Source organism: Podospora pseudopauciseta, assembly GCF_035222475.1.
Source record: "Podospora pseudopauciseta strain CBS 411.78 chromosome 5 map unlocalized CBS411.78m_5, whole genome shotgun sequence".
Taxonomy (NCBI): Eukaryota; Fungi; Ascomycota; class Sordariomycetes; order Sordariales; family Podosporaceae; genus Podospora; species Podospora pseudopauciseta.
Window position 1 is genome coordinate 371,908 of NW_026946665.1, and position 15,509 is coordinate 387,416.

Below are 15,509 nucleotides of genomic sequence, written 5' to 3' on the forward strand. Positions count from 1 at the left end.
CCGCAAGTCTAAACTCCATGTTGGACACACAGCTGCTCACGTGACAGCCTGCCCAGCTCATGCAGAAGAGTGGTACCTGGCATGTTATCTCCAGCCGCCTTCCTTCCAACGATTCACATCATCGCCACCTTATCATTGTCTCAAACCACCGCGGTCTTTACCATAACCGCATACAATCATGGAATCCGACTCACATGTAGAAGTTGTTGAACGCTCCTGGCTTCTTTTGGGCCAAGAAAATCCTGCATTGCCATCACAACAAGGAGGAGCCACAGGGCAACCAGAGTCGATCGGAGTAACCCCAACTGGCAGAATGATATGGTTGAACTTTGACGCTCATCGACACTCAGCCGAGCACTACATGGAAAGATACTACGAGCACCACAGCAGACTGGATATGAACCAGCCGATCACAGATCTGGGTAAGCCGACATTGTCAACATGCGTATTTGGTATCCCTGAACTAATTAGGAGCAGAAGCGGCTCTCGACGCGGCTGTCCCTGGATCTGAACACAGCGAGCACCTCTTTGGACTCAAGGTCTGTCTCGATAAGGTCATTCACGATGTGTACCTGATGGAGGAACTCCTTACCTATGTTCAGGAGGTAAGGAAAGAGACTGATCGTCCGAAACAATCTGGTATCCCGGGTGTTGCCGCCGCAGGAAGGTATGTCTCTTTCCATCTTTTTCCTGTGCTATATCAGCCAACATGAACCTACCTAGCCTTGCCACCATCACCGCCTCCGCGGCCCTTCTCCCGGCGAAGATTGCCACCTGGGTTGCCTTGTCTTCCGTTGGAGTCGCCGTATCTACCGTGATGGTAGGATGGGCGATATGGCCAAGGGACATCAACAGACATTACGAAACTCTTCAAGACCAGATACAGGCCTTCAGACTTGCGGTGGAACGTTTCGACCAAGCAGAGATCAACAAACAGCAGCAGCGTGTGCTGAGGGGCAACACATATGCGCATCTAAGGTCAGACCTTATGTTTCACTGGCCCAATAATGACAACGTATACACATGATACGTAGAGATATGGACGCCAAGCATGTAACAAAGCGCTCCTGGGAGGAGTCCAATTATACAGCAGCTCATAGTTGCATCGTCCAAGCATGAAATGCTTCCAGGTTCTTCGCGCTGTTGCAATGCCACTCGGTTACCCTTGAACCCCTTTTTTCATAATCTGCTTGCTTGCATTGAGTTCACTTACCCCAATGTCCCCGCATGGAACGACACGGCCCTGACCCAACCATGATTCCCCAACATTCTGCATCTGCCGATTAGCCCGTTGTCAATAGTACCATTCGGATATTCAACCAAAGCCAGACGAGTTGGGGTCAGCCGTGTGAACTGCTTGCCGTTCTCCGAGACCCCTCACTAAGATCCACCACTGTTGTGATTGGACCCTCCGGATTGCAATGCAGATACATAACTCGAATGACATCCACCTCACTCACCATCCATTATCCAATAATCTCGCAAAGACCCCCAATCACAGAGAAATCTAACTGACCATGGAGCAAGAATTCGCGGAACTCAAGAAGCAGGTCGAAACGCTGCAGAAGGAGCTCAGCCGGGTTTCAGGCAAGTTTGTTATCAGGTCTTGATAAAAGGCTACACACTAACCAAAGTTCCCTCCAGACGAGGCCGAAGTCCGCAAAACCCACTTCAAGTATGGCTACTATCTCGACAAGTGTCTCTACAACGAGGTAAGTCACTCTCGTTCATTCATCTCTCTCCTCAAGGTTGCCAACACCCCAAAAGGTAGTTGATATGTTCTCCGACCACCCCGACGCCTACGTCGAGTTTCTCGGCGGCCGCTACCGCGGCAAAGCCGGCATCGCCCGCCTCTACCAGGGCCGTTTCCAGCAATCCTTTGTCAAGGGCCGCAACGGCCCAGTCGAAGGCTGGCTATTGGACCACCTCATGATGCAAGAGATTGTCGACGTCGACTCCACTGGGAAACACGCCTGGTGTCGGATGCGTGCACTCATGCAAGCTGGCACACATGAGTCGATTGAGGAGTATTACCCGTTAGTGTCACCGCAAAAGGCCGGCTAGAGAGAAGATACTGACAAATAGACAGCCGCGGGCATCGTCAATGGTGGGAGGGGGGTCTCTACGAGAACGAGTACATCAAGGAGGATGGAGTGTGGAAGCTGTTTAGGTACCGGTACTTCCCCTTTTGGCATGCGGAGCACGAGAAGGGGTGGAGCCACACGAAGAAAGAGTACATCCCTTTTGCGAGGTCCACATTTCCTGAGAACCCTGATGGGCCGGATGAGCTCGTCGAGCAGAGGAGCTTGTGGCCGGACACACGGGTGGTCCCCTTCCATTACCCAAATCCCGTAACTGGGAAAAGGGTGAAGCCTGATGATCTCAGGGCCCCGCGGTATGGGGAGCCGGTGGAGACGAGTGAGCCTGCGCTGGTGTTGGATCTGCCGAAGGATCAGAAGAGAGAGGGGGCGGAGGTGAGGGAACCCAAGGTGGGGGAGAAGGTCTTGCCTGAGCTGGTCCAATTCAAGGCAGAATAAAGCAGCTTGCTTTCAGGGGCTGTTTTTAGGGGTGTTTGCTTTAGCTGCACAATTGACATTTTGATTTGAGCACATCTTGACAAATGTTTTGCTTCCGTGTCTTTTGTCTCTTTGAGTGTATGTTTATCTGACACTGACAAGGCCTGACAGTTGCCGAGTTGGGGTCAAGCTACCCCCCTTCTGATCCCCCGCACGTACCTAGCTTACCCGGGGACCCTTTGCCGGGAAGAATAATCCCCCACCTGGATCTCGGAACCATCCGATCTACCGTCGGAGGTTTAATTTGGACGATTTGAGGGTGTCGCCACTTTCGTGATGGTTTGCGGGGTTGAGCCCACCCCTGAAGATCCGCACAGTGGATCTGGAACAGCAACACTTCTTCTATCCACCCTCCCCTAGTCTTCTTCTCACTCATCGCAACAAGCAAAAAGTAAACAAACCACTTCAGGAAAAAATGGCACACATCTTCCACCTTGCCCCCCACATCGACACCTCCCCAAACTACAGCAACAATGAGCTCACCTCCCCAGAAAAGGTCGCCTTCCCTAAAACAGACGCCTTCCGGTCTATGAACGCCCCCTCGAGGTTCGAAGGCTCCGTCTTCAACCTCGAAGTCACCGGCACCATCCCACCCGACATCTCCGGCACGTTTTACCGCGTTCAGCCTGACCACCGCTTTCCCCCTTTGTACGAAGACGACATCCATTTCAACGGCGACGGCTCCGTAACCGCCATCCGCATCGCGAACGGCCACGCCGACTTCCAGCAAAAGTATGTCGAGACCGATCGATACAAACACGAGACCGCCGCGAGGAGGTCGCTGTTTGGGAAGTACCGCAACCCCTACACAGACAATGAATCTGTCAAGGGCGTCATCCGCACCGCTTCAAACACCAATATCGTATTCTGGAGGGGGATGCTGCTTGCCATGAAGGAGGATGGGCCCCCCTTCGCGATGGACCCCGACACACTCGAGACGTTGGGACGGTATGACTTTGAAGGGCAAATCCTTTCCCCTACTTTTTGTGCGCATCCAAAGTTTGACCCTGACACGGGGGAGATGGTCTGCTTTGCTTATGAATGTGGTGGTGACGGGGCGGATTGCGGGGTTGATGTGGCTGTTTGGACGGTGGATATGGATGGGAAGAAGACGCAGGAGGGGTGGTATAAAGCCCCGTTTGCGGGTATGATTCATGATGCTGGGTTGACGAAGAATTATCTCGTTTTAGCGTTGACCCCGATCAAGATGAAGTTGGAGAGACTGAAGCAGGGAAAGAATAAATTTGCGTGGGACCCGGAGGAGGATCAGTGGTATGCCGTGGTCCCGAGGAGGGGGACTGGGGATCCTGGAGAGATTACCTGGTTTAGAGGTGACAACGGTATGTGCTTGCTCTCTGGAGCTTCACAGTCTCTGAGGATAACTGCTAACAAGGTCAAGCTTTCCATGGACATGTTGCCGGCGCGTATGAGCTAGCCTCAGGAGAAATAGTCTTTGACTTGACGGTTGCCGATGGAAACGTTTTCTTCTTCTTCCCACCAGACAAGAACGTCACACCCTCCGCGGACAGCATTGCGAAGAGAAACAAGCTCAGCTCGCCAACCACGCGATGGATCTTTGATCCCAAGGCCAAAAAGTCGGCTATCCGGACACCTGAGGCAGGGGATTCTGACGTTTGGGTGGCGGATGAGCGTGTCAAACCAGCGGTTGTTTGGCTGACCAACGGGGAGTTCTCACGAATCGATGATCGGTATGTAACCAAGCCCTACCGTCACTTCTGGCAAGCCGTCGTAGATCCGACAAGACCGTACGACTTTGCCAAGTTGGGACCGCCTGCCGGCGGGTTGTTCAATTCTCTGGGCCACTACACATGGGGACCCGAGCATTACCACACCGGCTCAACAACATCATCTGTGACAAACGGAGAGACCAAGAAAGAAAAGGCTGGCCTGGAGGACGTGTACTTTCCTGGGCCAACCATGACCTTCCAAGAGCCGACCTTCATCCCAAAGGAAGAAGGGGCAGAAGGCGAGGGATACCTCATCGCGCTGCTGAATCACTTGGATGTGCTGAGAAATGATGTTTTGATCTTTGACGCACAGAACTTGAGCCAAGGTCCGCTTGCAGTGATTCACCTGCCGTTGAAGCTCAAATTGGGGTTGCATGGTAACTGGGTCGATAACAAGGACATCGAGGAGTGGAAGGCAAGGAGAGAGGCAACTGGCGATGTTGGGCCTGTGAAGGTGGCTAGTGAACCACTACCATGGCAGAAGAAGTTCCAGTCAGGGCGGGCAAATGGCCAAGAGAGGAGCTTTTAAATAAAGGGAGGAGATAATGATGTTGAACTGGGCTACTTCTACAGCTTCTCCTGATGGCGGAGTAGATACCCATTCACTTCTGATAATTCTGATGATGATTTTGAGTTAGAGCAACAAGATAGTAGGCATCTCCAGCGTTCTAAGACGCTTAATTGTGCAGCTGCCCCTGTGAGAATTGAGCATTCGCACAGGATGACAAACCGTGCAAAAGGCGATCTACATAACCTGGTAGTGAGTTGGAGACAATACATTACACACAGCCATCTTACCTTAACAAACAAACAAATAAATAAAAAAGGTTCTACTAATAGGGGCGCGTCACCTCCAAGATGAACAATGACGTCTCCCACATGTGTTGTCCTCCTTTGTGAACGCTCATAAACTTTCCAACATCAGTACACCCGTGGCAACAACAATATTCCCCTAACACCCCAGCCATTTACCAACTTGGTCCTTACACACCTCCCACGCCAACAGGAGGAGGCGACGATTCGCCAAGTTCTTCAATCTCCGCCTTATCTCAGCTTCCTGACCCTTCCGCTCACACACTCCTGCCACCGACACCGACATCAGCGCCTGGGAACGCAAGCCCCGTGTTTTTGCGCTTGCTGGCGACGGCGATGTGTTGAGCTGGGATGGCGTCCATGCCCCGCGTCTTTGATTTTTTGCCAGCGTTGGCATCTCCATTCCCAACATCGGCCAGGTCCCGTTTGCGCTTCCCAGTTGCCACTTGAACTTGGCGACTATGACCTTGAGCCTTGAGCTCTTGACCAGTGACTTTCCCATCCTTGCCAGCATCGCCCGTGTTGGTTGGGATACTGCCGCAGTTGATGGCGTTGGCACTAACGCTGACATCACTAATTTCGACCTTGACGATGTCCCCGGCGACACCACTGTCCTTGTTGCCACCAAGACCAGGCTTAATACCAGCACTGCTATCCAGAGGAACGAAGATGCAGTTCTCGATGATCCAGTCTTCATACCGCTTGCCCGTTTCATGAAGAAACTCACTCTCGGCAGCCTGTTCCGACATCTCATCATCCACGTCCCTCATCATTTGCGGCATGTTTCTAGTCATCTTCCAAACTTCCATTTTGGCGTTGGCCACCTGTTTTCTAGCCCTGCTCAGCTCGATTGCCTCTGCCTCTTCTTTTGAAATGGCATTGACTCAATTCTTCGATGATATGGTTGAAGACGGGCCGGTTGTCGTGTTTGGGACGGCTGGCGCCACAGCACTGCCCACTATCACGTTAGGCATGTTAGTAGGGTGTGCCATCGCTGCCACCTAGGCATAAGTCAAACGCTGTTGAGTTGAGAGCGGTGGCAATGACGGTCCGGGCACACTGAATGTGAACGCAGGGCCAGTGTCTGATGAGGCCGGACCAATGGTGGCGGATGGGACCGTTGAGGGTGGCGTGGGGAACTTATAGCGACGGTCGTCGTCTGCATCGAAGAGGTGCTTGACTTCCGTTGTAGGGGTTTGAGACTGGGGGACCAGTGAGGATTCTCTGACCATCTACCTGGTACATGCTCTCCTCTGGCCAGTGTCTGATTTTGACTAGCAAACCTGTCGGCGGTGTCGTGGGGCTCATTTGGTGCCCGGGCAGCCAAACATACTTGCAGCTGATAAAAACACCCGGGACAACTGGGACTCTCTCAGCGCCCTTTCTTTGTCATGAATGTCCTGGATCAATCATGTTTCCAGCGGCCCTCTGAGTTTGTCCTTGCCCAGCACCTTGTTGAGAGCGTTTAGGCAATCTGTGTGGACGATGACGCTGGCAGCAAGTGGTCTCTCAATGGTAGCCAATGTCCCAAGTCTTCTGACAATGGTCTGAACCTCAAATATGGCCAACATCAATGTCACTAACATGGCCACAAGCTCGGTGTACTCAGGTGAGAATGTCGGTCCCAACTTCCACCCACCAGCAACGTGTTGGGCGGGTTTGTAAACGCTGGTTATGTCATGCCGTTTTGTAGGCTATGCCAATTCCTCCAAGGCTATACCTGCCAGCGTAACGCGCGATAGATCCGTCACAAAAGAATGCCAATTGAATGCACAACGGCGAGGGTACATGGACCGAAGCCCTGTGGGCAGCCTCTAAGGCGTCCTTGTGTTCTTGCCACGTTGGTTCGGTGCCTGTGAACACGAAAATGTCTCTTGCGGTGTCATTATCCTCAGTTCCAGTCGTCTGTTAGGCGGTGGTATGGTTGGCAGCATCATCTTGCATGGCGGCAAGGGCAGTGGCATCGAGAACTGCTAATTCTTATTATTAGGACATCAGAAAGCGTATTGTGACTGGGAGCATGGTGCAGACTCCGGCAGTATGACATACCAATCACAGTTGTACTCGTGTCGGCTACGGTGGTGGCGACCACCTCTGGGTTTGGCAAGGAAGCGGGGGGAGTCGTAGTCGGGGTGGGCTCCGGATTCTGGACGGCGAGGCTGCCTGTCGTGCTGGCTTGGTCTTCGACAAACATGGTCAGCGAAGGTATCCCTTACTTCTCATGGCAAAGAACCCTTACTCACCGCCTGGCTGCGCCTGTTGCGCTTTGATCTTCCTCCTTTTGTCATGATTCTTCGACTTTCGGAGCCACCTTGTTGCTGTTGTTGGCAGGGATCGCAGTCGAAGATTTTGCTTCAAGACGGAAAGTGGTCGGAAAATACTGGGACAAAGCTCCTGTCTCTCCATGGGGTGGTGTACCTACCTACCCTTAAACATTTTCGGGAGGGTGCATTTCGCCAACGTGCCTGATGGGGGTCAGGATAAGGGAGCTCAAATGCAGCTGATAGCAGAGCAACCTGTACCAACGGCATTTCTCACCGCCCGGAGCAGCTGGTGTCAACACCGTCCCCCGCCAGAGGTGTCCTGAATACTAGAGCGCACTGGAATTAGGCTCTTGGCCCCAACCTGACAGGGGGCCATCAAGACCACTCAGCAGGTTGATTCTGACGCCACCTAGCCTTTACACTTCTGGACCAGATGCCTCTAACCTCGGGAGTCCCCGAGTCATTAAAATCGCCCGTTGAGATGGATCTGACGAACACCATGGTTTCTTGAGAACAACAATCCACTTGAATGTTGGAAATACAGTTGAGAGCGACGGTCCTAGCATTGAAAACAGTCAAAATGTTAGAGTCTATGTGGGCGGCTAAACCCCGGCGCTCATCGCCATTCCTCCCCTTTTCTGCTCCACCCCGGACTCCACCATCAACCACGTCTCTCCGAAAGAAATCCCCTCAGAATCAGAAAAGAAGAAGGCTGGTTGACATCTTGTTCAGGTAAATAGAGCAATTTTCACTACTAGACAGGAAGGACCATCCGACTCATAGAAAAGGGCTGCCTAGTACAACCACTTGATCAGACTCAATCTTTGTGAACCTTGTTACAGATGTCCCCAAAAACGTCCAGGGCATGCTGATACCCCCCGATAACCTCCCTGAGTCTTTTATCGAGGTCTCTTCCCAGAGGCAACATTCGTTCCTTTTCTTTTCCAAAACCCACCCCCTCACCAACAATAACATCATAGACTGCCTTGGCAGCTTTCTTTGAATCACCATCTGCCACAGTGGCCAACTTGCCTCCAGCCAGGGTCTTGGTAATTTGGTCGGCCACTGACCCAACATACTCAGTAGGCACACCCCCCTGCCGATATTGTCTTGCAGCCCTGGCGTTGTCGCCTATAGATGTATGATCAAAAGCTCCCAACTGAACCGTCAATACTCTAACACCTAACGGCGCAACCTCTGTAGCGAGAACCTTGGAGAATCCTGTTGTGGCAATCAGCTTGCTTTCGTTCGTACCTTCATTGCACCTGGTATAGTTTCACCATCCAGCGCCGCCTTAGCAGCTGCATAGCCAGCCATGCTCTCTCTTCCTTCCAACCCAGCCCCACTACTCATATTCACAATCACACCCTTCTTCCGCTGTCTCATGAACGGAAGAACAAGCCGTGCAAGACGAGTGGGACCAAAGTACATTGTGTCCATCATCTCTTTCAACTCGTCTTCTTCCAGCAGCTCCGCAGGGCCAAGGATGCAGAAGCCAGCATTGTTGACCAGTACATCAATGGCGGTACCGTTGGAGGTTTCCAGGTCGTTGATGAGCTCGTGGCATCTCACTGGGTCGTCGACATCGAGTTCCAGCCACTGACGGGTCCCGGCACCGGGGTGGGAAAGAATCTCGTCGACGACTTCGCAAGTTCTCGAGGGAGAACGGGAGGTGGCGATGAGGTTGTGGCCTTGGTCAAGGACAAGCCTGGAGAGCAGAAGACCAAAACCTGAGGAACAACCAGTGATCAGGAAGGTCAAAGGTTGTTGCGGAGAGCTGGTCATCGTTGAGGCCGTTATCGCTGAGTGAATGAAAGCAGCCGCTGCCCACAATGCGCGGGGGCGAGGGTCCAAACCCTTTTCTGTTCTTAACTTTTTCACCCCTTGGCGGACTTAGCCGGTGATGACCTTCTTATATCCGGATGAACTTTTCTTGCTGTCGATTTTCAGATCAGCTTTTCAATGCCCTTCTCTCGCGCGATTGGGTATGGTGGGGCGGTTAGGAGTTATTGCCGAAGACAAATGCGAGACGATGCGAAAGGTGGCACAGTGCCATTCAGAGTCGCGCGGCTTGACATCATATCATCCACCCATCTCACTTGGGAAGCCATATCCATACACAGGAAGGTATGGAATTGATGTAAAGGCAAAAGGAAAGCCATAATATCTACAATACAATGGCTATCTGAAACCGTTACTAAGCCATTAAAAGACTTCTTGAGTGCCTGAAGCGAAAAAAAAACCCCGGGTACAGAAAGGAGAATAGCCGTGGTGAGATTCAAACTCGCAACTTTCCAAGCACAATTACTTTAGTCATGCTAGAGCAAATGCCGTAGCTCAGAATGCTATACCACTTGACCACCATACCACTTGACCATCGAGCCATTTCTCCTATTGTTAGTTGTTTGCCAGGGTTTGTTTATTAAGCCCAGCCTGCTTTCGAGAATAAACCCAGTTTGGAGAGGGGAGCAGCGCTGGTGAGAGACTTTACGCCTTCAAACTGCGACCGGGAATACCCATCGGCTTGATTACCTGTAGACATAGCACTTAAGACTGCCAGTGTGCGCCTGTACCTATTATTAGATAGATTCGCGACACCCGCTTCGCGGGGGGCCGCTTTCGGCGAAAAACGCAACAATAACACCAACATGCTCTCGGGAATAGAGCTATAAATGAAAGAAAAGATGAATGGTAACTATAGGTTAAGAGGAATGAAATACTATAGGGGAGTTATTATTGGAACTGCTTTCAAATAATACATATGTTCTTTTTGGAATAAAAAAAAAGAAAACGACCACTCAACCGGCGACCCTTGCACAGTGATGCTGCTCAAATTGAGGCTCGCAACCATTTCATACTCAGGATCACTAGTGAACCTCTTTCTTCGCACTGGCATTTCCAAACGTAACATGGGGTACATTCAAAGCTCGCATTAACTCTCATCACCATCGCCGCCCAGATACCTATCTACAAGCCACTACAAAGAAATCACCTTCGGAAACATTTGTATACAGGTCCCCCGATTAATGTCCTCCCCCAACCCAGCCGACATCCACATCTGCTGCCCGCACCACAAAATGTTTTTCCGCCCAGCAACCGAGAGGGTCAACTCGCCCGTCAACGAGTTGATACATCCCTTGATCTTTGAAATGGCAGCTCCGCCTGCAATCTGCGCATCCACCGACGTAGCAATGTTGATCTGCGGCCAGTTGCTCCCTGGAGACGCCGTGCTCATGTACGCCTTGTAGGAATAAGTGTAAGGAGGGACGTTGTACGCCAGACCGAGGTAGCCATTCTGATCGATCGACCATATATATTTATTTTGAACGCTGGCGGCTGTGGTGCTGCTAGATCCTTGCCAGATGATGCCGCCAGTGAGGCCGTTGAGGAGGTTGGCGTAGATGTAGTATACGGGAGTGGTGCCTGCCTCGAGAGCAAAGGCTTTGAAGACTTGGGGGCCGGGCTTGCAGCTTGCTTGTGGGGAGACGGTCTCGACGACGGTTTGGGTGATTGTGACGGTCGAGGGGGTGTCTACTGTCAAGGTGGAGGAGACAGTGTCGGTGACCAGCGCGGTGCTTGTCTCGGTGTCGGTCACGGTGGTGACGGCGGACTCAACGACGGTGGTGGTAATGGAGATCGTGGTGGGAACGGAGATGATGGCCGCTGTGTCGGTGAAAGTGGAGGTCAGAGTGGTGGCTGACGGGCCTTCGGCGGTGATGGTGGTTGCCGCAACGCCTGCGCATTTGCACGCCTTGACGTACTTCTCCCACGAAGGGCAGTTTGCCGTGGCATATGAGGGCATGGAGGGAGACAGCTCGGTCTCGGCAGCACGAGCATAGATGCGAGTCGACGCCGGAGCGACCGTGGTGGTTAAGGTCTGAAGGCTGGTGTCGGTTGCCACAACGGTTTGGGTGACGGTGACCACAACCGTCTCGGTGTCGGCCGTTGTGGTAATACCAACGGTTTGCAGTTCTGTCTCTGTTACAAGAATGGATGTCACCAATTCAGTGAAAACGACCGTCTCAACCCAGCTCATTGTAGGAACTTCGGTCACCGTTTCGGTCACTGTGCTGGCCTCTGGCGTGATGGTGACAGCAAGAAGCGACAAGCAATCCTGCGGGCCATCGAACAGAGGATTGGTGATGTCTTGCAAACATTTGTTTGACCGACAGCATCCAGCAGATGTTAGCTGCAGCCAGCCGAAAGCCGATAAGAGGGCAACTCCCTGCTTCATGGTTGCTGTCGTTGCGGCAAAGTAAACGAATGACTTGAGTGAGAATGCTGGCAAAAGAGTGTGAGAGATGGTCGAGGGCCATCAAGAAGAAAAGGGACAGTCGGCTCTTTAAAACCCCATTCTCCGGGCCCCGACTGCATGGTTGGATTTGACCCCTATCAAGTTGAAGTCAAGAACATTGTTTGGCGATCTAGAACGTGGCGTGGCTCAATTATTGCTGGGGTCTAATTTCCCGGGACGGGGCTGGAAGGCTCAATAGCGCTTTTTGGCATCCCAAAACGGTTAGTTGATGCCGTTGTCGTGTCGTCCAACAAAGCTGAAGACCTGAAGCCCTGCTGTATTATCTCCACTTTTATTTTCAGCTGTCGAAGTCCTTTGCAACGTGGTATGGGCCAACAACATTGATGCTGCAGCCTTGCTTGGTTGTTTCTTTTTTCTCAGCCGAATTGTTCCCACTGCAAGCCAGCAACAGGGTGATAAGCACAAGCTCACACTTTTCCAAAAAGCAAGTATCCCCCTAACCTCCCTTCCAGGCCTATTGGCTATCTTTCAAGGCCCATTAACCATCTTTGGAGAGGTATTAATCCTCTTTAAAGGCACCTTGATTATCCCTCGAGGCCCATTGATAGATATTTCGAGGCCTGTTGGCTATGTCTCAAAGACTTGAGATTGGGTCCATCCACACCTAGACACTATCACATCATTGGGATTTGCTATCCACTGCACCCACAGGGACTTCTCCGGTTTTGCACATCCTGTTGCCCCCCTGTTCAATGTTGTATGTAGTTGGGAGGCTTAACATCAGCGGGATAAATAGGTATAGTTACCATATGCCACCCAGATGATGAATTCCATGCTACTTGTATTGGCCAAGTACAATCCTGCATTTCTTTCAAGGCCTGAACAGAATCAATGTTTCTGTGTTTTGTCTAATACCTTATCACTCATTCTGTCCACAGCCATTGGGTTACGCTTGAGCAGGTCCCCCACCCAGCCAGTGGGCAGATAGGTGCCCTCGATGATTATTGTTCGGTTAGAAAGTCATTGGCTGGCATACGTGTTCTCCGTGATAACCCCACGATGTTCCTCCCTTTGAGTACTCTTGTGGGGTTCTCATACTTCTCATTCAGGGGCTAAGAGGCCGGGTTGAGTGTATCTATTCAGTGAAGCATTTCCTGCGCTGATGGGGATGTGTGTTTAGTGGATGTCTCAATGGCTGAATGAAGCCGTCATTATGTACTAACAAAGAGGTGACATTGATTGCCCAGACCCTTCGTCGTACATGCATTGGGTCGCTGCAAACAAAAGACCAATTATCCAACAGACATCCCTTTTACCTTGGGAGATAGCTACCATCGTGAACCTCCCTACTCTTGCAGCCTGTTGATTTCTTTGGCGACCAAGACACCAAGAGTCGTCAGCTGCCGGCAAACAAGGCCGTCCGTCTCCATCCTTCCCAACTGCCAACCAATCGGCTTCCTGCCACGCACCAAGGAGCCAAGCAAGCGGGACATCATTGCTTGTCTTCGGATCATTCCGAAGCGCTGACAGATTTGCCGAGAATCATGTCGCCAAACTGTAGGAGGAGGACGCAACCCCACAATACCCGAGAAGTTGCCCCCATTCTGCCGATAGGTCAAGACATACAACATGCCAAATTATTAATCTGAATAGAGTGCCAACCTCCATCGAGATATGATGTTCGCTATGCTCGGTTGGTTGGACCGAGGCGTGACTGCAAAAGCAGTCTAATTTTGGGCTGCAATTTGCTGGTGGTGTGGCAAGGCATTTCTCCCCCTATGAAGTCGTCGTGTTGCACAACACTAACGAGGAGGAATATGAAAGGGCTCCTGCGTCGAAACCGGTTTGCAGTCCTTTCTGCCTTTATCTCCATCGCCCTTCCCCTTCTGAGCCCAAACTAAGTTCCATCCACGTCCACCATGCATTGGAAAGCCCTTGCCCTGGCAGCGGCCGTCAACGGTCAAGGCTTGAACGGCCTCAACCACTTACGGTTCGGGTGCTCCCAACTCACCGTCGAGCGTCTGGATCCTCTTGTCAACCCAGGAGAGTTCCCGACGCCACATATGCATCAGATTATCGGCGGTAACGCGTTTGTAAATCTTTCCGAGATCTAAGGTTTGGTACAAGGATGCTAATGTGTGTATAACAGAACGCGTCCATGCCCTACAATACCGACATCGCGAATTTGGCAACCTGCACAACTTGCGGCCCGGCAGATGACTTCTCCAACTACTGGACCGCCAACGTGTACTTCCGGGCGAGAAATGGTAGCTACAAGCGCGTCCCGCAGGCGCCCAACCGGTATTTTTGTCTGGTGTTGTGTGGTGGTTGGTGTCACATCAACTGACTTTCTCCCAGCTTCCTGTTTAATGATCGTTTTACCACCCAAATTACAGGCGGAGCCGTAGTTTATTATGTCCTGGCTCCCGTTTCTTTGTCACTCTTCACTTATCCTTTCTCAGGCGGTTCTGGCCATCCAGAACGCACCTTTTTTTGGGGGGGCATACCCAAGCCCTAGCCCTCACTGTGGGCCAAGTTCGATGTTCTTGTTTCCCCGGCAATGGAGAGATTGAATCTGTATTATACCTCATAAGCTCATACTAACAAAAACCAGATTGCTCCCCGGGCCAAGACTGTGACTGCATTCAAGCCTGTAAGATGTCCTCAGAATGGCCAATAACTCCTGCTAACACAGAAAACAGGGTTTCAGAATGTTTGTTGGCGACGTAAATCGACGAGAACCGAAGTAACCATTTCAGTATGACCTTTGAGAACTTCTATTTTAACAACATGGCAGATACAAAATGCAGAGCTGCTTCCGATGCTACAGCGGGCCCAACTTCGGCGGCGATGACATGGCGCCGTGCGCTGATTCCCGCCTCGACTTTGAAGGCTTCCCGACTGGTCCCTGTCTCGGTGGTATAAGGTCCAACGTGCTGTACCCAACGTATGTCTCTTGTGGGTCCTTAACACACACATGTGCTGATTCTCCACAGATGCTGGGACGGGAAGAACCTCGACACGCCCAACCACAAGGATCACGTCGCATATCCCACCTCCGGCCCCTCCAACTTCCTGTCCACCGGAAACTGCCCTGCCAGTCACCCCGTCAAAATTCCCCAGCTCATGCTTGAGATTGTTTGGGACACGACCAAGTTCAACAACAAGGCTGAGTGGCCAGCCGATGGCTCACAGCCGTTTGTGTTGTCGACGGGTGACAAGACGGGGTACGGCCAGCACGGCGACTACGTCTTTGGGTGGAAGGGCGATGCGCTCCAGCGGGCCATGGATGCCAATGGTTGTTTCAGCGCCACTTGCGGAAACCAGAAGAGCCAGGATATTGCGACGGCGAACAAGTGCCAGATCAAGAAGACGGTCCGTGAGGATGTCGAAGGTTGGTTTAATAGCCTTCCAGGTAGCCCAATGGCAGCTTGAGATGGCGAGGGAGGCTTGCGGTGGGCGTTATTTGTCGGTGGCGGAGAGAACGGAGAGGACGGCAATCAACAGTGTGGGGAGTAGGGTAATCTCGTATTGTGACTTGATTAATTCTCTGACGCTAGGCCAGCGTGTGATAAGCTCTGAGTGGGAAAGTCGTGTGCCGTGTGTTGTGTCATTGCTTCAGCTTTGTCCGCGTCTGCCGTTTTGTGCCAGCTGTGTCTCCGTGTCTGAGCTGGGGAGCCTGCGGGATCCGCCTTACTCCCCGCCCATGCTGGGCGGCTGAAATAAATCAGCCAATCACGCGTCACGAGGTCGCTGAAAACGGCAGGTCCGTGCATTGACCACAAGCGTGTCATCCACAATCCCCAGCTTCACCTTCCACGGGACTGAGCTCGGTAAGACGCTTCCGACGTGG

The 15,509-nt window shown here is 52.0% G+C and overlaps 8 protein-coding genes across 8 annotated transcripts; 5 read left to right on the forward strand and 3 right to left on the reverse strand.

Annotated features, from left to right (window-relative positions):
- Positions 1–98: 98 nt before the first annotated feature.
- On the forward strand, positions 99–1,027 carry QC763_0073800 (uncharacterized protein; the record flags this gene model as incomplete). Its single annotated transcript, XM_062906017.1, has 3 exons — positions 99–422; positions 478–667; positions 724–1,027. The coding sequence occupies exons 1-3, from the start codon at positions 179–181 to the stop codon at positions 1,025–1,027; spliced, it is 738 nt and encodes a 245-aa protein (XP_062764701.1). The 5' UTR covers positions 99–178.
- Positions 1,028–1,517: 490 nt separating this feature from the next.
- Positions 1,518–2,609, forward strand: QC763_506750 (uncharacterized protein; the record flags this gene model as incomplete). The annotated part of the gene is made up of 4 exons (XM_062913267.1): positions 1,518–1,587; positions 1,645–1,712; positions 1,768–2,036; positions 2,090–2,609. 4 exons carry the CDS (start codon positions 1,518–1,520, stop codon positions 2,535–2,537), a joined length of 855 nt encoding a protein of 284 aa, XP_062764702.1. The 3' UTR covers positions 2,538–2,609.
- A 145-nt stretch (positions 2,610–2,754) lies between these two features.
- On the forward strand, positions 2,755–5,162 carry RCO1_3 (transcriptional regulatory protein rco1). The gene is made up of 2 exons (XM_062913266.1): positions 2,755–3,916; positions 3,976–5,162. The coding sequence occupies exons 1-2, from the start codon at positions 2,992–2,994 to the stop codon at positions 4,851–4,853; spliced, it is 1,803 nt and encodes a 600-aa protein (XP_062764703.1). The 5' UTR covers positions 2,755–2,991; the 3' UTR covers positions 4,854–5,162.
- A 232-nt stretch (positions 5,163–5,394) lies between these two features.
- On the reverse strand, positions 5,395–5,946 carry QC763_506735 (uncharacterized protein; the record flags this gene model as incomplete). The annotated part of the gene is made up of 1 exon (XM_062913265.1): positions 5,395–5,946. One exon carries the CDS (start codon positions 5,944–5,946, stop codon positions 5,395–5,397), a length of 552 nt encoding a protein of 183 aa, XP_062764704.1.
- A 2,166-nt stretch (positions 5,947–8,112) lies between these two features.
- On the reverse strand, positions 8,113–9,303 carry QC763_506720 (uncharacterized protein). The gene is made up of 2 exons (XM_062913262.1): positions 8,682–9,303; positions 8,113–8,622 (listed from the first exon to the last, which is right to left on the reverse strand). The coding sequence occupies exons 1-2, from the start codon at positions 9,184–9,186 to the stop codon at positions 8,219–8,221; spliced, it is 909 nt and encodes a 302-aa protein (XP_062764705.1). The 5' UTR covers positions 9,187–9,303; the 3' UTR covers positions 8,113–8,218.
- A 1,075-nt stretch (positions 9,304–10,378) lies between these two features.
- On the reverse strand, positions 10,379–11,635 carry QC763_506710 (uncharacterized protein; the record flags this gene model as incomplete). Its single annotated transcript, XM_062913261.1, has 1 exon — positions 10,379–11,635. The coding sequence occupies one exon, from the start codon at positions 11,633–11,635 to the stop codon at positions 10,379–10,381; it is 1,257 nt and encodes a 418-aa protein (XP_062764706.1).
- A 1,904-nt stretch (positions 11,636–13,539) lies between these two features.
- QC763_0073860 (uncharacterized protein) lies at positions 13,540–14,003 on the forward strand (the record flags this gene model as incomplete). Its single annotated transcript, XM_062906018.1, has 2 exons — positions 13,540–13,749; positions 13,806–14,003. Exons 1-2 carry the CDS (start codon positions 13,576–13,578, stop codon positions 14,001–14,003), a joined length of 372 nt encoding a protein of 123 aa, XP_062764707.1. The 5' UTR covers positions 13,540–13,575.
- Positions 14,004–14,367: 364 nt separating this feature from the next.
- On the forward strand, positions 14,368–15,137 carry QC763_0073870 (uncharacterized protein; the record flags this gene model as incomplete). Its single annotated transcript, XM_062906019.1, has 3 exons — positions 14,368–14,402; positions 14,451–14,603; positions 14,653–15,137. 3 exons carry the CDS (start codon positions 14,368–14,370, stop codon positions 15,089–15,091), a joined length of 627 nt encoding a protein of 208 aa, XP_062764708.1. The 3' UTR covers positions 15,092–15,137.
- Positions 15,138–15,509: the final 372 nt, after the last annotated feature.